At 35.1% G+C, this 26,960-nt stretch overlaps 1 protein-coding gene across 1 annotated transcript in view; it reads right to left on the bottom strand.

The window, feature by feature from the left end:
* Positions 1-26,960, bottom strand: part of MMP16 (matrix metallopeptidase 16) — a 284,104-nt gene that overhangs the window by 104,647 nt on the left and 152,497 nt on the right. Inside the window, exons 3-4 of the mRNA XM_039257516.1 lie at positions 26,740-26,862; positions 13,093-13,397 (exon numbers count right to left, since the gene is read on the bottom strand). Coding sequence (XP_039113447.1) covers positions 13,093-13,397; positions 26,740-26,862 — 428 coding nt within the window. The remainder of the gene's footprint in view (positions 1-13,092; positions 13,398-26,739; positions 26,863-26,960) is intronic.

Here is a 26,960-nt window from a genome sequence, read left to right as displayed (position 1 = left end):
TGTTTAATATATTCAAATGGTGATTATAACCTTTTTAATCACCATCCTCTACCCATATTACAAATAGAAAAACAAAAGCTTAAAGAGATCGCTAAATACTGTAGAATTGATTATCTCGATTGTTAACAAAGGTGATACAGGCATTGAGAAAAATAGCCCATCTCTATCTGAAGGTTAATAAACATTTTCTTCTTTATTTATAAGATATGGAGATATACAGGTATTTCAGAGTGGGTATATGCCTATATTGGCACTTTTAAAAGAAAAAAAAGGATTTAATGGAACCCATTAGGTCAAATCTAAGAGCAAAGCAGGAAGCAGACTATCATCTTAAATGAGAAAACACTAAGTAAGTTAGTGTCACTAGGACTTTCTGAATAGGAAGTGTGGTTACTCCTAGGTCACTGCTATGAAAATAAAGAAAAGTTTGAAGTTGCTTTAAAAAAAATGAAGAAAAGTCCGCTCAATTGTAGATATGCTATTTTTGAACCTTATTTTTTGAGATCCACCTACACCAAAGTGCATGCATATTTTCTGGGTATAAACTCATGGGGTCCTGAATAGAGGTGAAGAGAGCATTCAACTTAAGTGAAAGATGTAATGATGCTGATATCCTTCCTTCCTTCATTGCACCAACCCCTTGGTCTTGAATTGAAGATGAGGCAGGTTGAATAGAGAAAGGCTGGGTAATAGGAAGAAAACAAAAGACAGGGAACTGAGTCCTGACACCTGACACAGTGACAGTTGAATAAACCCTGTGATAGCTCTGTGGTTTCTCAGGGCCACAAGTATCCTGTTGTTGTTCAAGTCCATGGAGGGCATGCACGTAAAGACCCTGTTAGCTTACAAATGACGGAGAATGACCCCAGCACCAGAGGCGCTAGAGGACCAATTGTACATTGGGTTTATATAGCATATATGCCAAAAAATCAGACTGCGCAGCTGCATAGAAACTTGCAAAGGGCATACTTCACCCCTTGATTACAATTGCCCATAAAGATGAAAGCGTCCCTGGCCACATCTACCCTTCCTGGGTCAGGTCCTCTAAGAATGCCCACACTTCCCCTCCATTGCAGTGTGTACTGCACTTTTTAATAAGGCTTTTGCTGATACTTCAGGCTGCTTGGTCCTTAAATTGTTTCTCTGGTGAAGTCAAGAACTTGGCCCCGGTTGGTGTGGTGATTGAGGTCTCAGGGCCAAAGAACTCCCCCAGTCTCCAGTATCAAAGAGATAATATTTAGGAATGGATATGCTCAGGGTTGAAAATAAATCAGGGTCAGTTAGGTTAGTTTGACTTGAAGTCACATGAGTTGATAATAAACACAGGTAAAGGGAACTATTTTTTCCAAAGATTTCTCAAAGAAAGTTCACTTATTTCCTCCTGATGACTTGGGTCAGCTGACCTCGGGCTGAAGTGTTTTACTTTGAAGTCCTTCTATTATTTGACTAAAATGATTATTTTAAATATATTATGTAAATGAAAACTTTAGGATCTATTTCACCTGGAGATTTATTTTGTAAGATACCCTATCTTTAATTTGACTTAATTTCTTAGATAAGAATTCCCTGTCTTTTTAAAATAGTGGAGGAAATGTGCTGTATATTTTGTGGACCAAAAAGTTACAAATAAAGGAGGAACTGATTAGGACATAGCAGGCTGATTAGATAAGGGCAGGTCTTGAGGACTGAGTAGAACTTTATGATGGAGAAGGGGGGGGGAACATAAAATGTAGCCACTTTCCCCCAGGAATTCAGGAAGAAACAATGGGTAAAATGGGTGAAAGCCAAAGAAGAGGTAGAAGGAGAAGTGTGACTATAATTATACAAACTAATTTCAATATAGGATGCACGGTTATCTGTTAAGGCAAGGAACTTAGGTTGGAAGTAAACAGTTTTAAACATTACAGCTAATTTAATTTTTCTGGATCGTCTTGCAAAGAAATTGCAAACGAGAAGTGAACATTTCCTCAGTGTGTTTCTATTAGGTAAAAAAACAATACAAAACATTAATACCACTCATCTATCTAAAGTTTTGTTGATAAGATCACTCTCTTAAAAAGGACTCTAATGAAAAGTTTCATTAGGTAGAAAACCTTTATTTTAAATGGGGTTATTTGCCACTTGTTTAATATGTAATGGTAAAAACATGTTCAATATACCATAACATGTATTTTCTTGTTAGTATTTTCTTCTTTGGCCCTATCCTAGATAGGTAAGTCTACTAGAGCTAAATGAATATTAGTTTCCTTGATCTCATATTCTATCCAATATGCATCATTTAATAATAAAATTAAAAGGATCAAGTGGCTCTAAAAGAGTAAATCTTTGCAAGTGGAAGTAACTTATAACAAAGCACAATGCCTAAGAAAATAGCCTGAATGTACCACACACAAACACACACTCTTTGGAAACATGCTATAAAATAGAAAAAAGAATGATAAAGTTTCATTTTAAAAAGCTAAGATATGGGGCGCCTGAGTGGCTCAGTAGGTTAAGCGTCCAACTTCGGCTCAGGTCATGATCCGCATCAGGCTCTGTGCTGACTGCTAGCTCAGAGCCTGGAGGCTATCTTCAGATTCTATGTCTCCCTCTCTCTCTGACCCTCTCCTGCTCACGCTGTCTCTCTCTCTCTCAAAAAAATACATAAAACATTAAAAATTAAAAAAAAATAAAGTCCTTTAAAAAAAAGCTAAGATAAAAAATCAGAGAAAAGGGAATTTAGCTTGGGTAATTTGTATATATTACAGATTAATATAATACAGAATAATCTGAGAGTGAAGTCCCCATTTCGTACGTGTAAAAAGAAGCTGCAGTAAATAGAAAGAAGTTATTATTCAGAAAATTCTTACATAATAACATACTACTTGAGATGACTTTTCTAACTCTTGAATACCTCAGTGTTTACTAAGAAACAAATATTTATTTTTATGCAGGAGTAACTTTAGAATTAAATATAGCTAAGACACAGTTTGAGACTCTAATGAGAATTTTAAAAAACTGTAAATAATGACTTAAATAAATTTGAAATAGAACTGCCCCACAGAGAAGTAATCGAAGTCTCTCACTCTTGGGTACGGTGAAGTCACTAGAATTTTTACATTTGAATTAAGTCAAACTTTACAGTTAAAAATTAAATGGTTTCTAACTTGACAATAAACTATTTGTAAAAAAAAAAAAAAAAGAAGAAGAAAGCTGTTAAAAAATTAAATGGTTTCTTACCTGTAATTATATGTTCTCATTTTAATAAAATCTACTATATTGTCTGTGGCATGTTTTCAAACACTAGCTCATTTTTAACAGTCCCTAATTCTCTAGTACATATTTTAAATTAAATAATAGTATTAGAAGAGAATATTGAAAAAAGTCTACGCAACAATTTCAATAGAGAAATTAACTCTGAACAGATGTATACTTGACTCTTCCTATTTTCTTCCTTCTGAGATAGTTTATATATAGTTTATATTTTGCAACCTGGACAAAATGTCCTAAATCATTGGTATGTTCATTTTATTCCTTGTTCATAACAGTTCAGTGGATTCTAATGGGCCATAAGAGAAATCAGTCTCATCAGCAGGTCGCTAAATAATTTCAGCAAATTAGTTAAAATCAACTTTCCTAGTTTTAGCTATTACTACTATTCACTCTTAATTATCCCATCATCTAGAGCAATGGTTCTCAGGCTAGGGAGACTTTGCCCCAAGTGGACAGTTGGCAAAGACTAGACATTTTTGGTTGGAAGAAATCTGTTGTTGTTTACAGTTGGAGTTCCTTACTGGCGTTTATGGACAGAGGCCAGAGATAATTCCATTGCTGTATACAGAACTTCTCCCTGCAATTTTTTATATCTTTACCTCAAAAGAGATAAACAGTGTCACGGCTAATGGAATTTTTTTATTTACTTGTAGGATGGATTTATTTATGGATCTGGTTTTGCAAATTTTGCAGTGAATGTAATGACTCTCTTTGAATTGCATACTCTCTTATTTTAGAATAAGACATTTTTGCTATTATGTGTTTGCATATTTCTTTTGCTTTAATTTCCCACTCTTCTTTCCTTTGGGAGAATCTATAATTTTTAAGCTGGAGCTATCTACCAGATCTTCTATCTATCCTTGTATTTCACATCATTTTGTCTAATCGTGTTTTTCCGAAAATGCTTACCAAGATTTCCTTCCACATGACTAATTCAGTTTTTACCGTAATAATAGGTTTCTTTTCCTGTTCCATAGAGAGACTTTATGGGTATTCTAAGTTGTTTCCAATATTGGTTTTGTTTTGGTTTTTTTTGGTTTTTTTTTTTTGGTTCACTTGGTAAAATATTTTCAGTCATAGGCGTTTTCTCCTGAGTCTTCAAGTAGATACTCCCTTTCCCTGGCTCATTAATATCTTTTTAATCCTTTCATTTTGTTGTTACCAACTAGGGAATCTTGGTCCAGGTACCAATATTTCTATCCTTCAATTTTCTTGCAAAATGGAAGCAATTCCACCATGTACTTTATAAGTTTGTTGTGAGGAATAATGAGTTAAGTACATACAATTAATTTAAAATAGTATCTGAGACATACTAAGCACTCAGTTAAATTTGACTTTATGAAATTGTGAGCAAGACTGATGATAAACCAGCAGAGTCTTTTAATTACCTCTTGATTTCCCTATTTTCTTAGGTTCTTGATTTCCCATGATCCTAGGTCAATCTCCATTTATTAGTACACACACATCTAGTATAGCCTTGCCTGAGAGAGCTGCAGTCTTCCTCAAAGCCCAAGGTGGTCTTGTTCTCTGATGCATTAAATCAATGGCAAACTACAATTTCCAATGTGGATTGCACCAACAGCTATTTCTGCTACTGCCTTAATATGCAATCAATACACTGGGGAGGAGGTGAGTTGTGGCAACATTTGCAAATGAAGAAGTAAGTTATAAATTAACTGTGAGAATAATTAGTGGATAGTTTTGTTGTGCTTAAACTGTAAGAAAATTAAAATGGTACTATGCCAGATTTTGTAATAGTATGGTTCTAATTCTGCAAAAAATAACTATAAATGCACAAAACTAAAGTAGGAATTAATTACTAATCTTAATAATTTAAACAATAAAAACTATAAAATTATTAATTTAAATCAATTGGATTTTCTTAAAAAATTCAAAGACACTAAATTTTCACACTGATAAACTCATGGGTAAATTAGAAATTTCTACCCTATTTTGCCTTGTTGATGACCACTCAGGGTTAAGGATAAATAACCTATATGAAGATATATTACAAAGAAAACTCCTACAAATACTATATAAGGAAAGCTAAATAATGCTAATTAATGTTCAATAGGTCACAATCTGTATTAAGACAAATTACAGTTAAGCAACTTTTTCTAGGTGCAGAGTGTACCTAATGTCAAACCAGTATTGTTTTTACCTCCTAACATATTGGTTGGCAGACACTGACTAGTTGCTCATCAAACCCATCACCTTTATGCAGCCTTTTCTGGGATCCGACTCTAGTTAGAGGAAGTTGTCAGGAATGTTATTTACCACTTGCAGGTCTGGCCTATAACATCACTCCATGAGCAAATCTATCTCAATTCTCTCAGCTACTGTCTGGATGATAATGCCTAAGGTAACTTTGGAAATCATGTATTGATGATGGCTGAGTCTAGATTGTTCTGGGTCTCTGACTGAGTGAGTGGATAGTCTGTCTGCCCCACAACATATGTAAGAAATAAAATTCTGTTGTGTTAAGCCATTAAAATGTCTGGTTTTATCTGTTTCATTTATTAAGAGTTCTTTATTACATATATATTTTCTATTTTATTATTATTTTTATCTTTTTATGTTTATTTTTTTAATTTTTTAAAATAGTTTGTTTATTTTTGAGACAGAGACAGAGCATGAGCGGGGGAGGGGCAGAGAGAGAGGGAGACACAGAATCTGAAACAGGCTCCAGGCTCTGAGCTGCCAGCACAGAACCCGATGTGGGGCTGGAACCCACGAACTGAGTGATCATGACCTGAGCTGAAGCCAGAAGCTTAACCCACTGAGCCATTCAGGCGCCCCAATGTTTATTTGTTTTTGAGAGCAAGCGAGCAAGCGATCAAGAGCGAGCGATCAAGAGCGAGTGACAGAGCGAGAGAGCCAGAGAGAAAGTGAGAGAGCGAGCGAGAGAGAGGGCGAGAGAGAGGGCGAGAGAGAGAGAGAGAGAGAGAGAGAGAGCATGAGCAGGGGAGAAGCAGAGAGAGAAGGAGACACAGAAGCAGGCTCCAGGCTCTGAGCTGTCAGCACAGAGACGGATGCGGGGCTTGAACCCAGGATCCATGAGATCATGAACTGAGCTGAAGGCAGACACTTAACTTACTGAGCCAACCAGGCGCCCCTATTATATATGTTTTAATGTCCATGATCTATCTATATACTCCATTAAAACTGATACAATGAAATAATGTTTTGAGTATGATGATACCAATTCATATGGTTTTTCTAACTGCACACAGGATCTAATACATAAGTAAATAGTACATAGTAATTGTGTGAAGCTATGTAACTGAGAGGTTTTGAAAAACTCAAGGCTAGTAACGTCATCAGTGTACTGAAATAAAATAAACTCAGTGAAATTAAGTTTATTCCAGGAAGAGAGTCAGGAAAGAAAGAAGTCATGTTTTTAAAAACAAACAAAAATATTTCTATTATAGTTTTGGAAGGTAAATTAGTTTCAGAAAGAACTTCCAACTTTTGGTAAAACATGGTAAGGTAAGAACTATGTGGCAGAGAGCTAATATCTTTAGATTTAAAATCTCAATAATTACTCTGGTTTTAAAGATCAATTAAGGTCATTGACTACCCAGTCATATCAAGTCCTTCCCTTATCTTCAGAAAGCACAGGACAGAATGATCTGGACAATATTCCCACAGATGGTAGCACTTCAGGTTTGGTAAATATCTGCTTTGCATCCAACTTTTCCTGTCATCAAAATCAAAAAGCCAAGATCCTGTAAGCATCTGAAAATATTATATAGCAGATGCTTCAAGATGAGCAGAAAAGGTTGGGAGGTGGAAGACAGCTTCTTAAGACCTACGTTTACCCATTGGCACCAATGCACCTCTAGTATACCGATGACAAAATATCTCACACAGAAAGTTAATTCTGCCTAGTCGACATAAATCAAGTCCATTGACTTTGGCATCATATCATGAAGATTTTTAACTTAAGCCAGGTTTACTCAAAGAATGAGCTAGCTTACATGTGGAATGTAACTGTTTCACATTTAATGGTTATATTAGGCAGGATTCTCCAGAGAAATAGAAATAGTAGGAGATATACAAATATATTAGAGGAGATTTGTTATAGGAGTTGGCTCAAAAGGTTATGGAGGCTGAGAACTTGCTCTTGCCATCTGCAAATTGGAGAACCCGGAAAACCAATGGTAATTCAGTCAGAGACTGAAAGCTCAAGAACCAGGAATTCCAGTGTCCAAGCATAGGAAAAGAGGTATGTCCCAGCTCAAGAAGACAGAGAAAACTCCCCTTTCCTATTTCTATTCTGGCCCCCAATAGACTGGATGATGCCTGCCCACATTGGTAAGGGAAGATCTTCTTTACTCAGTCTGCTGAATTAAACGCTAATCTCTCAGAAACACCCTCACAGACACTTCCAGAAACCATATTTTACCACAACAGCCCTGAGCACACCTTGATCATCTTCTTACTTTAGGCGGTGGCTTTTCTGACAAGAAACAGCACCAATGCAATGCATTTTTCCCACTAATAGAATTGCAACTATATAGTATAATAAGACATGCCTCTGGATATTTTTTTCTGTTGTAGTTTTGGATAACATTTTAACAGGTAACCCTTTTGCTTAGAAATGATCAATTTGAAATCCAAATGTACTGTGGGACATATTTGTCTAATTAGAATCTTTGTCATAAGTTTGTGTTTACACTGATAGTGGCATTCAAACTTTATGCTGTAGCCAAGGAAACAATATGATAATGATGTTCAACATGAATCTTAACATTTTACTACAGTTAAATTTTCCAGCTCCCATTCAGGTAATGTATACTTTTCAAAAACCATATCATTCTAGTAACATTTTCTATTTAGAATTACTAGAACATGTTTTGCTTAGGCATTCCATGGGGGGAAAAGCTGGCATTATTTTTATTAGGTAGGGGTGTGAGGGGGATTTTATTTATTTATTTATTTATTCATTCATTTATAAATATTGTGTAATTTACTTAATGGGCTTTAGCTTGAGTTTTTGAAAGGTATCATGACTATAAGCAAATTGATAGGAAAGTGCATAACAATGAATTAAAGGTTACTGGCAGCTTAAGACACTGTTTATCTCTTTTGAGATAGACGGAATTCAAATTGCCTTCATTAGCTGAGCAATATGCTGAGGAAAATGAGCTGGGTACTTATCAAGAGGCTCTTTCATTTGCATTTTTGCTAAATTACCAAGCTGCTCTGTTTTCTAGGTGCTTAAGAACTGTGAATAGGAAAGAAAGACAATTTTTCAGTTAAGTAAGCTTGGGGGCATTTGAGGGCTAGAGTAAAGAAAAGAAAAAGTTTATCAATGAAGATGTCAGAATTGTGCCTTGTATATATTTGATACAAAAAGATAATCTTACAGACGGCTAGGATCTAGGACGTACACATGCATTAATTCTCCCCGCATTCACCAGTTCCACAGCAAAGCTAGAGGCTGTTCTTTTGATAAATGATCAATACTTGAGCATGACACTACCCTAGCTGTCCTGCTGTTGCTGGTTAAAAGTCTGAATTTCAATTAAGCAGTAAATCTGTATGGTATTACATCTTAAACAGGCAGTTAACTTCTCCCTAATCCCCTACAATTTTGAAACATTGTTATTTTGTAGTCATTTTCTTTAAACTCACTCAAAAGAAAAATAATGTTTATTTGACCAGTAAAGAAATCTTTTCTTCCGAATGAAACATTGAATATTAAATAATCATTTAAAAAGTATATTTATGTACAAAAATTATTATACTTCTGCAATATAAATTAAGAGGCAATCAATCTGAGTCATAAGGACAAGAGGATATAATCTGAGTCAAAAGTCTATTGATGTTTATAGACTCCGATGTATTAGCTCCTATGTTCTATTTCAATTCTTTTCCACATATATATTCCTTGGAAAATCTCTATGTCATGCAAAACACAGAAGCATCATAACAAAGATCACATTTAAATCAGAGTAAACATTCCCATTTCCTATGTCATCTCAAATGTCCCTATAGATGTTTTCTTAAAATCTTTTTGCTTATTTTCTTTTTTATTATTATTTTTAATTTATTTTTTATTTAAATCCCAGTTAGTTAATATATAGTGTGATAATGATTTCAAGAATTGAATTTAGTGAGGTGACTGGGTAGCTCCATCGGTTAAATTCCGACTTCAGCTCAGGTCATGATCTCATGGCTCATGTGTTCGAGCCCCGCGTCAGGCTCTGTGCTGACCACTAGCTCAGAACCTGGAGCCTACTTCAGATTCTGTATCTCCCTCCCTCTCTCTCTGACCCTCCCCTGTCTCTCTCTCTCTCTCTGAAATAAATAAAAAACATTAAAAAGAGAATAGAATTTAGTGATTCATCACTTACATATAGCACTCAGTGCTCACCCCAATGGGTGCCTCCTTAACGCCCATGATCCATTTAACCCATCTCCCTACCCAACAGCCCACCAGTAACTCTCAGTTTTTTCTCTGTATTTAAGAGTCTCTTACGGTTCATCTCCCTCTCTGTTTTTATCTTATTTTTGCTTCCCTTCCCCTATGTTCATCTATTTTGTTTCTTCAATTCCACACGAGTGAAATCATATATTTGTCTTTCTCTGACTTATTTTTCTTAGCATCATACACTCGAGTTCCATCTATGTTGTTGCAAATGGGAAGATTTCATTCTTTTTTGATCGCCAAGTAATTTTCTATTGTATGCATATACCACCTATTCACCCGCTGAGGTACATTTGGTCTCTCCATAATTTAGCTATTGTTGATAGTGCTGCTATAAACATTGGAGTGCATGTGCCCTTTTGAATCAGCACTCTTGTATCCTTTGGATGAATACCTAGTAGTGCAATTGCTGGGTTGTAAGGTAGTTCTTTTTCTAATTTTTTGAGGAACCTCCATACTCTTTTCCAGAGTGGCTGTACCAGTTTGCATTCCCACCAGCAGTGCAAAAGATTTCTCCTTTCTCTGCATCCTCACCAATATCTGTTGTTTTAGCCATTCTGACAGGTATGAGGTGGTATCTTATTGTGGTTTTGATTTGTATTTCCCTGATGATGAGTGATGAGCATCGTTTCATGTGTCTGTTAGCCATCTGGATGTATTCTTTGGAAAGATGTCTATTCACTCCTTTTGTCTTTTCTTCACTAGATTATTTGTTTGGGTGTTGAGTTTGATAAGTTCTTCATAGATTTTGGATACTAACCCTTTATCAGATATGTCATTTGCAAATATTTCTCCCATTCTGTTTGTTGCCTTTTAGTCTTCTTGATTTTTTCATTTGCTATACAGAAGGTTTTTTTTTTTTTTAATCTTGATGAGGTCCCCATAGTTCATTTTTTTGCGTTTGTTTCCCTTGTCTCCAGAGACATGTCAAGTGAGAAGTTGCTGCATCCAAGGTCAAAAAGGTTGTTGCCTTACTTATTTTGCTTAGCTTTATTGCTCTATTTCCATCTACCTTGTATGGAATCTTCTAGGATTTTGGCTTTTTGCTTCTTTTCAAAAAGTATTTGTTGATGCCTAAAAAATTCCAGCTAATAGAGGAGACATTTAAAAAATCTGTGTAGTTTTCTTGAGGATTTCAATATTTTAAGAGAAAAATAGGCCATTTGATGGCACCATCCCCCAAATTAACATGACTTCAAAGCTAGCTAGATTCAAAGTAGCCTTAACAATTATATCTATTATTAGAATAAAATATGACATTGGAATTATAATTATTGGAATAAAATATAATTTTCTCTGTTTAGAATTTTAGAAGTCTTTCTCTGGAAGTAAATGCAGTTTTGTCTCCATCAGCAAAATTCTACCATTATATGTGCTATTCTCATTCATTTGGAGTACAAGCATGTATATTAACAATTGACTGGATGATGCCTGAACTACTTCATTAGAATGCCTGTGTAATTTTGATAAAAATAAGATAAAGATATTTAATTTTAAATGATTTATGTATCAAACCAGGGTGGGCCTACTATCACATTACCGATATTTCATTATTGGGTGCTCAGGTATAGACTAAACATGCATGAAAAGAAAGCACCTCTACTTGCAATATCTCAGCCCTGAAATACAACATACAGAGTGAAAATAGGCATATAGCAATGTTAGAAGCTTCTTGAGCCAGTGATCAGTTAGCCAGGAATTGGATGCAGGTCTGCTCATTCTACTTCTATACAGTTAAATCTCACAACAAACTCGCCATTCATCTCCAAATCAGTTCTTAAAAATGAAGTAATAATTTAATATAGTCAATATACCTATTAATAACAATGTCAAAGGTCATTTTGTGTAATACTAAATATTTTATTTTCTTTTGGAAAACAGGAACGGTTATTATATTTTCTTTCTGTGAAAATTGATGTTATTTTATATTAACTCACCTTAATTCATGCTATCCATAATATGTTTGAATCCTGCAGGTTCTCATGATGCAAGGCTATTATACTAATTCAGCTAACTAAACTTCCTGGTGAACTAACAAAGTTTAATTTGATGGCTGGGCTTAACTCATCAAGGAGGAATTCAGAGTTTTATTAGCTGATTAGTTGCCATTAAAACAAGGCATGCTGTATCTTTTTTACATTTTTATGTTTTTAATTTTATTTTGAGAGAGAGAGAGAAACAGAGTGAGTTTGAGCTTGAGCATGAACAGGAGAGGGGCAGAGAGAGAAAGGAAGACACAGAACCCAAAGTAGGCTCCAGGCTCTGAGCTGTCAGCACAGAGCCCGATGCGGGGCTTAAACTCACAAACCATGAGATCATGAACTGAGCCCAAGTCGGTGCTCAACCAACTGAGCCACCCAGGTGCCCCTGTGTGCTGTATTTTCAACAGCATTCTACTACTGTGAGAAAGACAAATATTTAAGTTTTGATTAAAAGAATTCCAAGAGATGGCTGCTTATGAATCTTGTAACTCTAGGATTCTATAATTATGTGAATATTTTTTAAACATAAAATTAAAGTATGGAGTGTGTTAAGGAAGAAACACATACTTCTTATATGAAGTAGCTTTTCTTTTAGTTATCAAGTTATTTTCAATTTATTTTTGCTTATCCGAATAATTATAAAAATTAGAAAACTGATAGACTTGTTGGAATAGATTTGCAAAAAGTGGTTTTGATAAAAATAAAGACATAATATAAAAATAATAAATTATTTTGTTATATCATATTGGGAGACCATGTAAGGAAATAAAGATGAAAGAAAAGGAGCAACATTTTACAAACTCAAAAGGTGAACTAGGAAAGAAAATAGAAAAGATGTCAAAAGCTATGCCACAAATGCCAATTAGGTTGAGTTTCAAGTGGAAACAGTGGAATAAAGTGTAGAAAAAATAGCAGAATTTCCTTAAGCTTTTCAGTGACATTTTAGAGAACACAAAATTCAGTTTATTTACAGAACACAGTGTAAAGTTCTAATCTCCAAGCAACAGACCACATGAAAAACTAGTATTGTCTAATGACCCATACAAATTCTTCTTCTAAAATGTTATTAAAAAGCCTCACATAGTGTTTTATATTTTTAAAAGTAAATTTAGAATCGACACCTTAAAAATTTGTTAAATTGGGCACCTGGGTGGCTCAGTTGGTTAAGCTACCTACTCTCAATTTTGGCTCAGGTCATTATCTCACGTTCCTGAGGTCATGCCTGGTGACAGGCTCTGTGTCGACAGTGCACAGCCTGCTTGGGATTCTCTCTCTCTTCTCTCTTCAACTCTCCCCCTGCTTGCACTCTCTCTCAAAATAAATAAATATTTAAAAAAGTCTGTCAACCAGTCAATCACTTGGGCATTCCAAAAACAAAAATAAAAAGAGAACTATTTGCAATAAAAAAAGCAATGCACTTACCATCATGATTAGGATTTCCTAGAGTCCATGGCTCATCTGAGTCAAAATGAGTATCTCCCCCAATTCCTGGTCCAGGGAAGTAAGCATGTGCCAAAAACCCTCCCTCTCCATCGAAGGGAGAACTGTCTCCATGAAAACCAGATGCGAAAATGATGGTTATATCCACATCGCGTTTGCCATTTTCTAATTCACTGTAAGGAACTTCTTCAAATGTCAGAGGAGTCACATTCTGCCACACATCAAAGGCACGGCGAATAGCTTTCCGGGTTTCAGGGTCTCCTACTTTTGGAGTGACGTTCTTTATACTGAAATTTAGAGAAGAGAATAATTAGTATGGCTTTTTTATATATAGTTCAACTTATTACAGATCTATTCAGTTGAGTAAAATAATATAAGAAACAGTCTTATATTAAATAAGAAATAAATTAATTAATGTCTCCTGTCTTTATAGCTAGATTTCACCACACTGGGGTCATTTAATTCTCAGTAATACAGTATTCATCCACCACGGTGACAAGTGAGAAGTTCTTCTCTGCAGAATATTAACGGGGGAGTACTTAGATCAGTCCGTCACTTTGCCTCCTGAGCAACAAAGGCAGCTTTGCCAAATGACCAAACAGGTGCAAACTGAAATTAAAAATTCAATTTCTTTCTTGCTATCATTACTTTTAGGGGCACATTATGGTGTGCACACATGTTGCTTCCGAACAATGTCCTTATGTTATTCTTTATCTATAAACACCAATTCAGCAAACACAAAGTTATTCCCTAGTTTTTAAAGAAAGGGTTTAATTACAGTTTCTTATGTTCTATTGCTTTCTTATGGTATGCTTAATTCTTTCTAGTTATAAAAGGCAATGTGAGTGAATAGCTTTTTAATACAAATATTTAACAATTATATAATTTAAAGAAGTAACTTGGACATTATTTTGTTTATTTTTCTTGGGTCTAATAACAAATGGATACTTCCATCAACAATCTTGCATCCATGAGTCCATATATTTAAGTGAAAAAAATCTTAATACATAAAAGAGAATATAATATGTAGGTTAGTGTTTAGTGCAATGCAGTAATAAAAGAGAGCTAAAGGCTAAACATTCGCAATGATGTAGTAGGAGAAGTAGTAAAATTATGGTGTCTATTATATATCATACATATATAGTACTCATAGTTATTTTTTTTCTATTTTAAGGCTATTTAACAGCATACAAAAAATTAAGACATGCTTTCCAGTGGAAAAATAATATACAGATTATATTTTTAGCTCGCTTGTGGGTATGTCTCAATAATTACAAATGTGAGGCAGGTATCACACTGAAATAATAATAATGGTATTAACTGAGCGTTTATTTACTCTGAACCAGGCAAGCATTTCCCAGTATCTTATTTAATGCTCTAAGCAACCCAAAGAGATGGGTGTTTATACCTATTTTACAGAGAAGGAAGCTATGATTTAGAAAACATTAGAGAAAATTTAGAATGTTAGAGTTGGCTTTTCAACTTAAATATTCTGCTCAAGAATGCATTGTCTTCTATTCTAAGCTAGACCTCACATCTAAAACAAGGTTTCCAGTATTTTCTAATACATATTTACATTGACTATTTGATGGCAAATTTCACTGTATAACAAAAAAAAAAAAAAAAAAAAATGAGGAAGCAAACCAGGTGGAAATGGAGTGGGGGCAGGGAGCGTTCCAGGCAGGAGAATGACAAGTGAAAGGCCTTGAAGTTGGAGACAGGCTTGGCAAATACCAAGAATGGTGTGGTGGCCACTGCTGGAGATGAGGCCAGAAGGGTGGCAGAAAATCAAAGATTTTGGTCACTGTAAGGAGGTTAGTTTGCTCCAAGTGAAGGGGGATGAACTAGAGCATCATGAGCTAAGTAACACTTGACTTACACTTTTTAAGTAAATGATTCAGCATTGTGTCAAAAATATATTGAAGCAGAGCAAGAGATGAAGCAGGGAGAGCCACTGGAAACTCTTGCAAAACTTTAGGTGAGAGATGGCGGTGGAGACCAGGAGCTGACCAGTGGAGATACCGAGGAGTACATGGATTTTGAACAGATTTTGAAGATGCACAGTCCAAGACACACTGAAGGCCAGACACAGGCTGTGAGAGAAAAGGAGGTGTCAAGGAAGACACCATATTTTCTGAGCTGAGCCACAGGATGGATAGAGTGAAATAATTCTAAAATAATTCAAGCCTGTTCAGGGAGAATGTTATACAGTATTCTGTGGTTGTCTTACTTGTTTGTTTTAACTTTATGTCCCTTCAGTGTGATGCTCTGAACTCCATTTTGAGAAAGGGTAAATTTCTAGATTAAGACATCTGGTGCTGCTTCTGTCCAGCTTGTTAGTCTCTAAAGTTCCTGCTTGATGGCTGAAGAACATTCAGATTAATGTTGTAACTTTGAATTTTATCTAAATTAATTTTCCTAGTAGTCTTCTATTGTATTCCCACTCAGCAGGGTCTCAGAAGAGCCTCATTAGTGGGGAAGCATTTTTATGACACATTATTCGAAAGAACATACTACACGAATGGCTACTGTTCAAGGTGCCAGAGATACAGCTTTAAAGAAGACTCTGCTTCAGTGGTAAGAGATAAACAAACAAACAAAAAACCCACAATATCAAAAAGATAATCACAGATGGTAGCAAGTGAAGGCTGAGTAGGTGAGGTGAGGGTAGAGGTTAGTAGATGATAAATGGGAATTCAATGACAAAAGGAGGGCCACACATGCTTCACAAGCACTAGTTTCCAGCCACAAGGAACAGTGAGCAGTCCACGCACACTTGGCCAGTTCAAAGAACGGGAGTGCTCTGTGAATTGGTGTAAAATGAACACTCAGGACAGTAGTATGAGATGAAAGAAAACTGGCAGGAAGTGAGTTATATTCTGTGAAAAGAGAAGCAGAGAAGTATCCTGGTATTATTCTAGTTTACAAAGACGACTGTGTCTGATGAAAAATGGGTAAGGAGACAAGAATGGAAGCAAGGCAACATTTCAGAAGTTCAAGCAAGAGAAGGCAGAGCATCATACTAGAGTGGTAGTCATGGAGATAGGAAGAATTACACTGTTTCAGTGTAGGTTCTGAGAGTATTGTTAACAGGAATTGGTGTTTGCTTCAGTGTGTAATGAAGAAATTATTTTGTTTTAAAAAAGAAAAAAAATCATGAGTATGATATGTATGTAAGTACATAGTGGTTCTGAGAAAAATGAAGACATAATAATGAATGTGGAGCATCATTTGGATTGTAAACACATCACTGTGCTTTTCAAAGCTATGCCCTCATTAGCATCCAAAATATACTGAACCACAATATCTGTGATGCCATTAACAAATACAAGACACATGAGTGCACTTAAAAGTGAGAGTTCTAAACAAAGTACAGACAAAAACCAATTTTGGAATTTTTATGCCAATGAGATGTAGTTTGTATTTACTAATAACTGAAATAATAATGAGCATAGAGATATATGATATCAACAATAAGAAAATTGTCATTCTTAGTAGTTCTAATGCATGATGCACAAAATTATTAAAGTATATATTTGCAAAACAAAAAAATGCTATAAAATGAAGGTTATGTTTGAAAAACTTAATAAAGCTAATTTAATTTTAAAATGTTTTTATTTGCTTTTCTGTAAATAGAGTAGTTATAGTGAACATACTTCTTTTTGGTCTCTTTAAATGTTTATTTATTTTGAAAGAGAGAGAGACCAAAACAGAGAGAGAGAAAGAGAGAGTGTTTTCTCTATTGACGACACTGTATGAATTATTTTGCTTCATTAGTTCTATAAAATAGATATATGTAAAATGTAAAAATATCAAATGTTTGTTCATTTGAATAGATATTATAGGAAATGTGAAACAAGGCCCTTGCAAAAGTTTTTGTCCTTTCAAATGAAGTAAACTCAAAATTTTTTTTAATGCTTATTTATTTTTGAGAGAGAGAAAGAGAGAGAGAGAGAGAGAGAGAGTCAGAGCATGCGTGGGGGACGGGCAGAGAGAGAGGGACACCGAGAACTCAAAGCAGGCTCCAGTCTCTGAGCTGTCAGCACAGAGTCAGACACGGGGCCTGAACCCATGAACCGAGAGTTCATGACCTGAGCCTAAGTAAGATGCCCAACCTACTAAGTCACCCAGGTGCCCCTGAAGTAAACTCTATAATTAGTTACTCGAATGACATAGTAAATATCACCCAGTGCCTAAGATTACCATGTAAAATCAGGATTCTTTAGTGTTAACATCACACTGGATCCATACCGACTTATTTAATAACAACCCTATATATTAATAATTATTTCTCCTTTAAATTTTGAGAGTGATAAATCGTTTTCAAAGTTAAAGTAATGTTTTATCTCTAATTTTGAAAGAAATAAAAAACTGAATACTTCAGCATCTAGTTAAGATACAGAGCTATGTATACACTTAATGTCAAAATTATTTTTGTATGGACAAAGCTAAATACCCTTTAGTCAATTAAACAGACAAAAATTAGTTGTTCAGAAAAGCATACTAACATTTTATGAACAATGATTAGCAACTAAATGGAATCTATTGTAACTTGGAAAGTAGACAATTGCTAAGAGAACAATAGAGTAAAATAATCAACTACATAGTTAAATTATGTCAGATCCATATCCAGAATGTATTATGATATTCTATCAAGAGAGAATTACATAGGCTAATTTACTTTCATTCACATAACGTTTGTATCTTGATGCAGGTTCACTTGTTTTTTTACGGTAGAATGAATGGTCAGAGAATAGAGATTGTATATGGAGTCCCTCCCTCTAGAACAGCTTACATTAAGTATTTTGCCATTTCCCAAGATGCTAGTTTTCCAGATAAGGCAGACTAAAGTACATATGGCTTTGGATTTTATTTAAATAGCATCTGTTACATAGCCTGTCATGTATCCTCTAGACACACAACCTGAATTCTCTACGAAGTCAACAGGATCATCAATTTCAGTGACCTCATTGGCTTTAAAGAGAATAATGAGATGTGTTTCTGGGGAGGATTATTCCTCAGCAACTTCTAGGTTTCTTTTCTCTGCATATATTATTAAAGTAAAACAATAACTTCTAGTGTGTATCCTCAGGAGTCACAAAAACATTCATTTAAAATCAAGGTTAACTAAAGGTGACATTACAAGGAAAATCAATCTTAATTAATATAACATAATATAACAGAGTAGTATCACATTAATTATTATGAATCCATATTAATATAACACAATTTAAAAAACAGATGCCTCTGGCAGTTTAAGTACCTACTCCTGGGACACTTACTACATAAAATATTATTTTGAAGTTTAGATGTTATAATGAAAAAGAATTTAGGATAGGCTTATTTTATACCATATTTAATAAACTTGGGAACTAAAGCTATTGATAAAAATGAAGTTATTCATTAAATTCTTATTATTGTTTTGAATAAAACAAACAATTCATTAATTAATCAACATCCATGTAATGAGGGCATAATACACGGCAGACACTCTAGGTTCTGGGGACCATAACATGGATATGGTTTCTGATGTAATAAAGTTCCTGTAAGGTCTTGAAGTCACATACGATATACTATTTTGTGATTATTCGCTTAACTACCTGTCTCCCCCATTCAACTATGTGTTTCATGCTTAACTCATCGACTGCCAGTGCTGTAACATAACACTGTTCCATAACCATTTATTGAATGAACAACCCTTAATTACCCAAGAAGCAAAATGTGCCAAAAGAAAATTGATCATAAAGATGCAAGTAAGACATGAATGGCCACCAGTAGTTATATAACAATTATTACCAGCATGTAAATTATGTATCAGCCAGAGTTGCACAGACCCCTAAGAATATTTATGTGATCTTCTGGTACGACCTCAGAAGTTCTCATTTCTAGGTATCATGCACTGAGGTTATTAGAGTGGAAGGGAGCCTAGATATTCCCTTTAAGTGGAGTGATTATAGAAGACTCCTTTCAATTCCACATTTTAAAGATGGGAGGGGATTTTTAACTTTCCAACCATTCCATAAATGGTCTCTAATTTCCCTGACAAGTGAATAAATTGTTTGGTTTATATCCTTATTATGATGAAGGCTTAGGATGAATGATTTAATTTTCCAGCATTTCAAAATATTAGGTTCTTCTGAAAGCCTTAAAGTATTTGAAAATAACTGGAATTTTCTCCCTTAAGTATTTTTTCCATCATGTTGAGAATCCTTGGTTCTAATATTGAGCTCTTTCTCATGCAGCCTGTTTTCAAGATCTCTTAGCATTTTGATTTCTTTTTTAGAGGTGTACTTTAATTTGCCAAGAAGCAGCTGGAAATGTGGTGGCCCAAAGAGAACAAGGATATATCAGGTAAAGCTTGGCCAGCAAAGCAAAGAGAAAAATTGGCACCATCACTGCTTTGTACACTTTGCTTTCTATCAATCTAATCTGTTCCTTTCAGTTCTTTTTGAGTCATACAATGCTATTGGCTCATAACAAGTTTGCCATCAAATAAAACCTAGTTCAACTACCCCCACTCCAACTGCTGGCTGCATTCTGTAATGGCACTTTTCAGCTATCCTTGTAAAGAGTATTTTTTTACCCTAAATGGAATATTTTGTATTTATATTTCTAAATATAATAACAAAAGTAGTAGTAAATGTTTATGCAGTATTTACTTTACACAAGGCAACTTCTTAACACCTTACATATACTAACTTTAAAATTTAATATCATTATCAAGTAGATGTGGTTTATCTATACCATGGAATACTCCATGGCAATGAGAAACAATGAAACCTGGCCATGTGTAGCAACATGGATGGACCTTGAGGGTGTTATGCTGAGCGAAATTATTCAGGCAGAGAAGGACAAATATCATATGTTTGCACGTATAGGAGGATTAGGAGGAACTTAACTGAGGAACGAGGGAGAGAAGAAGGGGGGAAATGGTGGGGGAAAGGGAGAGAGGCAAACCATGAGAGACTCTTGAATGCTGACAAAAACTGAGGACTGATGGATGTTGGGGGGCGAAGGGGGATGGGCATAGAGGAGGACACTTGTGGGGATGAGCACTGGTGTTATGTGGAAACTAATTTGACAATAAACTATTTGTAAAAAAAAAAAATAATATCCTTAGCTCTCACACTTAATTTTCTATAATTCTATTAAAATGCTCTCAACAATTTCTGTAATCTGGTAAATAAAACAAGTTAAGATGGGGTACCTGGTTGGCTCAGTCAGTAGAGCGACTTGACTCTTGAATTTTGGCTTAGGTAATTATCTCACTGTTTGTGAGTTTGAGCTCTGTGTAGGGCTCTGTGCTGACAGCATGGAGCCTGCTTGGGATTCTCTCTCTCTCCCTTGTCTCTCTGCCTCTCCCTTCCTCACTCATGTGCATGCGCTCTTCTCCATCAAAATAAATAAATAAACTTTTTAAATAAAGTTAAGATGATAGTTGGCATTTACTAAGCATTATGTTTCAAGCACAGTGCTGAATTGGGTTTTCTTTTGTTGTTGTTTGTTTTGGAGGGGGGTTCTCCCCACCATGATCTGACTTAATTATCTCCTAAGTTTTATGAGGTAGATAGTGTTACAATGCTCCTTTGCACACAGGGAGAATGAGACTTAGAAGATAAAGTATCCTGGTCTTATAAGTAGCAAATATCAGAGCAAGGATTCAAATCCAGATCTTTCTTACTCTAAAACTGAACTCTTAATCACATGATGTGCTTATCAATAACCTGGAAGTTTATAGGGATAGACACCTAATTATTTGAATTTTCAAAACTGGCTGACACAATTGTCAGTATAGGGACAAAACATAAATGGAATTATGATTAGTTCTTAACATGATGGCTCTTAAAAGTTTCTTTCTTTCTTAAATGAATGGTGTAAGTCAGCACCTAAGTATGCAAAGCCAGTAAACAGGGTACACTGTTAAGTTTGGAAATCAGGCTAGAAAAAGGACACTACCTGGAATGAAAACAATAGGTATCAACAGGCAGAGCTGTGTGTTTTATAGTTCTAAAGTTGATTGTGCAAATTAATCCAATTAATATTTACTAATTTTATATGGTCTGGGGTAAGAATCTAATTTCATTGTTTTCCATCTGGATAACCAACTATTACAGCAGAACTTACGAAGTAAAATAGCTCATTCTTTCCCCAATGACCTACAAGGTCTTCTCTGACATAAATAAATTGAAGCCACAACCCCCAATTATATTTAGAGATAGGGCCTTTAGAGAGGTAATTAAGGTTAAATGAAGTCACAAGATGGGGTCCTAATTTGGTTTGACTGGCCTCCTTACCAGAAAAGAAAAAACAGCAGAAATCTCGTTGTCTCTCCACACATGCACAGGAAAGATAAGTGGAGGACACAAAGAGAAGGTGTCTGTCTGCAAGCCAGAAAGAGAAACTTCAACAAAAACTAACCCCGACAGCATGTTAATCTTGGACTTCTAGCCTCTAGAACTGGGGAAATTAAATTTCTGTTGCTTAAACTACCCAGGCTGTGATATTTTGTGACAGCAGCCTGAGCAGACTAACACAGATTTAATGGACCAACTCCTTTGAAAGACACAATCCGTAAAAACTTACACAAAGAGAAATAGATAATCTGAACAGGACTACATCTATTAAGCAGATTTGATAAAAAGAAATTAATAACCTTAAAAGCAGGAAAAAAAAAAGAACCAGGCCCAAATTGTTGTACTGAGTCTACTAAACATTTCAGTTAGAAGTCATATCAAATCTCTTCCAGAAAACTGAAGTAGAGGAACACTTTCTAACCCATTCCATGAGGCTAGCATTACTCTACTCCCTAAACCAGATAAAGACTTTACAAGGAAGAAAAACAACATATCAATGTTACTCAGGAACATATATGTAAAAATCCTCAACAAAAAATTAGCAAATCAAATCCAACAATGTATAAGAAGAATTATTCACTATGACAAAGTGGGATTTACACCATAGGCATGAGAGGCTGGTTCAACTGAAAATCGCTTAATGTAATCTTTCACATTAAAAGGTTAAAGAAGAAAAATCATGTCAATAGGTACAGAAAAAGTACAGAAAAGCATTCATAAAATCCAACCCTCTTTCATAATAAAAACTTTCAGCAAAGTAGAAATAGAGGGAACTTCTTCAATTTGATAAACAACTAGAAGAAAGCTTACAGCTAACATCATACTTAATGATGAGGAATTAGATGCTTTTCTCCTAAAGACTGGGGAAAAGGCAATCATGTTTGCCTTCAGCACACCTTTTCAACATTTGATTGACAGCTCTCTGTTATAAGACAAGAAAATAAAATAAAAGATATGCAGACTGGGAAGGAAAAAAATACAACTCTTATTTTTTTTCAGGTGACATGATTCTCCTTAGAAAATATCAAAGAATTAACAAAGTAACCCTGGACTAATGAGTGACTGTAACAAAATCATAGGATATAAAGTTAATATACAAAAGTCAATTGTTTTCCTATATTATATATCAGTTACAAACATTTGGAATTTGGATATAAAAAACACAATAGCATAAACACTACCAAAAATTAAAGGAGTATTTAGGAATAAATCTATTAAAATATGTGACTATATCTGAATATTTATATCCCCCTAAAATTCACATATTAAAATCCTAACTCCCCAAAATGATAGTAATAGTAGATGGGACCTTGCGTAGGTACTTAGAGGTCATGAGGGTGGTGCCTTCATAAATGGGATCAATACACCACAGAGATCTTAGCCCTTTTGCCACATGAAGATACAACACGAAGTCTGTGGCTCACCCAACCACACTGCCACCTTGATCTCAGACTTCCGGTATCCAGAACTGTGAGCTGTAATTTTCTGCTGTTTATAATCCACACAGTCTATGGTATGTTGTTATAGCCTCCCACCTGGACAAAGGTTTATGCCTAAGATTATTAAGTGTAAAACTGTGATTAAAGAAATCAAAGCCTTAATAAGTGGTGAGAGTTTCATGTTCATGAATATTAAGATGGTGTTAAGATATTAGTTCTTCCCAAATTGATCTGTAGTTCAACACAATTACAATCAAAATCCCAGCAAGTTCTTTTGAAGGAACTGGAAAACTAATTCTAAACTTTGTATGGAAGAATAAGAGATCCCGAAGACACAAAACTGAAGAAGAAGAAGAATAGAGTCAGAAGACTGGCACTATCTGATATCAAGACTTACTGTAAAACTGCAGTAATCAAGACAGTGTGATATTTGTTTACAAATAAAAAGAAAGGTCAATGAAACAGAATAAAGAGCCTAGAAATTGACCCACACATCTAAGTCAACTGAACTTGGCAAAGGGCAAAGGCAATGAAGAAAAAATAGTGTTTCTACCAAACGGTGCTGGAACTGAACCTCCACATACACATAAAGTGAATCTAGACACTGACCTTATACTTTTCATAAAAGCTAACTCAAAATTGATCATAGCCTTAACTGAAAATGCAAAATTATTAAATTGTTAGAAGATAACATAGAAGAAAAACTAAGTGATCTTGGGTTTGGAAATGGTTTTATTTACTTATTTATTTTTTAGTTTTTATTTACATATCAGAAAGAGAGAGAAACAGTGTGAATGGGAGAGGGGCAGAGACACAGGGAGACACAGAATCTGAAGCAGGCTCCAGGCTCTGGTCTGTCAGCACAGCCCAACGTGGCGCTTGAACTCACAGACCATGAGATCATGACCTGAGCAGAAGTCAGACGTTTAACCAAATGAGCCACCTATGCACCCCTGGAAATGATGTTTCTGATACAACACCAAAAGTTCAATAAAAGAAAAAGTAATTGATAAATTGGACTTTATTAAAATTAAAACTTCTGCGCTGCAAAAGACACTATAAAAAGAATGAGAAAATAAGTCACAGACTAGGAGAACATATTGGAAAACATATCTGATAAAAGACTTATATCCAAAAAATATAAAGAATTTAAAAAAAAGAACTCTTAAAACAGTAACTCAATTAAAAGTTAGTCAAAAGATCCAAACAGATATCTCACCAAAGAAGATGTACAGATGGCAGATAGCATATGAAAATATGACCAGTATCATATCGTTAGGGAATTGCAAATTAAAACAGCAGTGAGATACCACTACCCATCTACTAGAATGGTTAGAATCCAAAATACCGACAACACTAAATGCTGGTGAGGTTGTAGAGCTACAGGAGCTTTCATTTATTACTGGGGCGAATGCAAGGATAAGGGTGGTTTGGCAGTTTCTTACAAAGCTAACTATGGTTTTACCATATGATCAGCAATTATATTCCTGGGTATTTATCCAAATGAATCGAAAATCTTTGCCCACACAGAGACATGCCCATGAATTTTTATACCACCCTTATTCTTAACTGCTCCAAACTGGATGCAACCAACAAGTCTTCAATAGGTGAATGAGTAAACACAGAGTGGCCCATCCATACACAGAATATTACTCAGTAATGAAAGAAATGAGCAGTTAAGGCATGAAAAAACATGGATGAACCTTAAATGCACATTGCTAGGTACAAGAATGCAGTCTGTAATGGCTATATATATATAGTATGGCTCCAACTATACAACACTCCAGAAAAACCAAATTATAAAGAAATTAGAACAATCAGTAGTTTCTGGGGGTTATGGAGGAGAAGAGGGATGATTAAGCATAACACAATAATTTTAGAGCAGTAAAACTGTTCGGTAAGATACTGTAATGCTGCTTGACATCATGCATTTGTCAAAACCCACAAAACTACAATACAAAGAGTGCACCCTATTGTAACTGTGCACTTTAGTTAGAATTAATATAGCTACAGTGGCGCAGCGGTTGTAACAAACAGATCCCACTAATGCAAGATCTTAATAGAAGGAGAAACTCTGAGTGCTTATAGGTGGCAGTGGTGGGAAGTGCAGTATATAGGAACTACTTATATTCTCTGCTCAACATTTCTGCAAATCTAAAATTTGTCTAAAACATAACATGTATTATTTTTAGGTTAATCATACTCTTATTATTTCTGAAAATTATCTAGGTTTTTTAAAAAATTTCTTTTATGTTTTATTTTTGAGAGCAAAAGAGACAGAGCATGAGCGGGGGAGGGGCAGAGAGATAGGAAGACACAGAATCTGAAACATGCTCCAGGCTCTGAGCTGTCAGCACAGAGCCCAATGCGAGGCTCGAACTCACAGACCACAGGATCATGACCTGAGACAAAGTCACATGCTTAACTGACTAAGCCACCAGTAGCCCTGAAAATGATCTAGAGGTTATTCAGTGTTTTCTATATAGGAAGTAACATAACCTGTAACTAATAATAGCTTTATTTCTTTACAAATCCGTGTATCTTTTATTTCCTTACGACTTTAAGTAGCTGTGCAATGTTGTTAGACACAGAGGTAGCAGGTGTTTCTGTTGTTGACGTCCCTTAAGGAATTCTTCTAACACTTCACATTTACTACATGGGCTTGACTTAAGACTGTTTCCTCCTTGATTTTTCTTATGTGCAGAAATAACTGAAATAAGTTTCACAAAATTCAAGGAGCATGCTATCTGAGAGGATTAGCAAAATAATATAAAACAACATTGAAAAGTGTTCTCAAAATAACTAAAATAAGTTCAAATGGCACAAACCAGTTCTCTTGGTAGAAAATCTATATACTGAGGCTTAAACTTTATCTTTAAGTATACAAGAAGGGTTATTTATACAAAGAATGAGAATTATAAATTTCTTTATTTTATTCATATAATTGCTGACATCCTACCCTCCCCCTGAAATGTCCTGCCCTTTCCTTGCCCTTTAGTCAAACAAATTATTTCTCTTCCTGTGGGGGTTAGCTGAAAGGCCATTTCTTGAGGAAGACTTTTCCCGGTTTTCTTGAGTGGGTTAGATGACCCCATTTTTATAAGTTTCTCTTGAGTCCTGTTCCTTCCCTTTCATAACAGACATCATATTTATAAGATTGATCAACTTATCCACAGGGCTGCAAATTTCAAAAGAACATATGGAGTCCCCATGTTTTATTTATTTATATATCCACAGAGCCTAGAACTGGTCTTTGTCCAAACAGAGATCCAATACATAGTTGTTCAATGAATTAATGAATAAATAGGAACATCTCTACTAACAGCCGTTGTCACTCCAGCATGGAAGACCCTGGCATCCCTTTGGCATCCTTCACTGAAGACAAAACAAGAAACAATGATCTGTTTACATTGTTCCCAAAAATATAGAAAGTAAAATGTTTGGCCTGATACTAAAAGTTAATTATTACATTCAAAGATTTTGTTTCAATGACAATTATTTGTAAACTTTATTATTTGATTACTTTTTAGATTCTGAATCCTTATTAAAGAATGTCAACATGTAATATATTCATCTCAGAGTCCCTCAGGATTTGGTACTCTTTCAAGAAGCTTGAAGGTATAGTTTACTAAAGAGACCAAGTATTTAAGAAATGTTTACAAGGCGTCCAAATGGTCAATTCATTCTCTTCTCAATTGTAGGTCTCAGTTCCCTATGTCACCGTTATTCCTATATGTTATCATGTGGTCAATGTGCATAAGATGTCAAACAAAATGTCAGAATAAGTGGTTGAGTTTTAAAATGGAAAAACAGAAATTCATCATTAGTTCTTATACCTGTAGGTGATGTGTTTGTGCTGCCACTTCTGTCCTGTTAATGCATATCGCTTTCGACGAATATTAAATTTGGAGCTACCTCTTGTCTGGTCAGGTACGCCACATCGAGGCTTCTTCATCCAGCTGCAAAAAGCAGGGTTTCCCAGTTAGTTACCAAAAACCCTAATCATTCATTTCAAAAGGAAATCAATTGAGAAGTTAGCCAATGACAGTGATAATGA

The sequence above is a fragment of the Hyaena hyaena genome, unplaced genomic scaffold (assembly GCF_003009895.1).
Source record: "Hyaena hyaena isolate Hyena2069 unplaced genomic scaffold, ASM300989v1 scaffold_627, whole genome shotgun sequence".
In the NCBI taxonomy this organism is placed as follows: domain Eukaryota; kingdom Metazoa; phylum Chordata; class Mammalia; order Carnivora; family Hyaenidae; genus Hyaena; species Hyaena hyaena.
The sequence above is the reverse complement of the archived record's forward strand: the minus strand, read 5'-3'. Positions and strand labels throughout refer to the sequence as shown.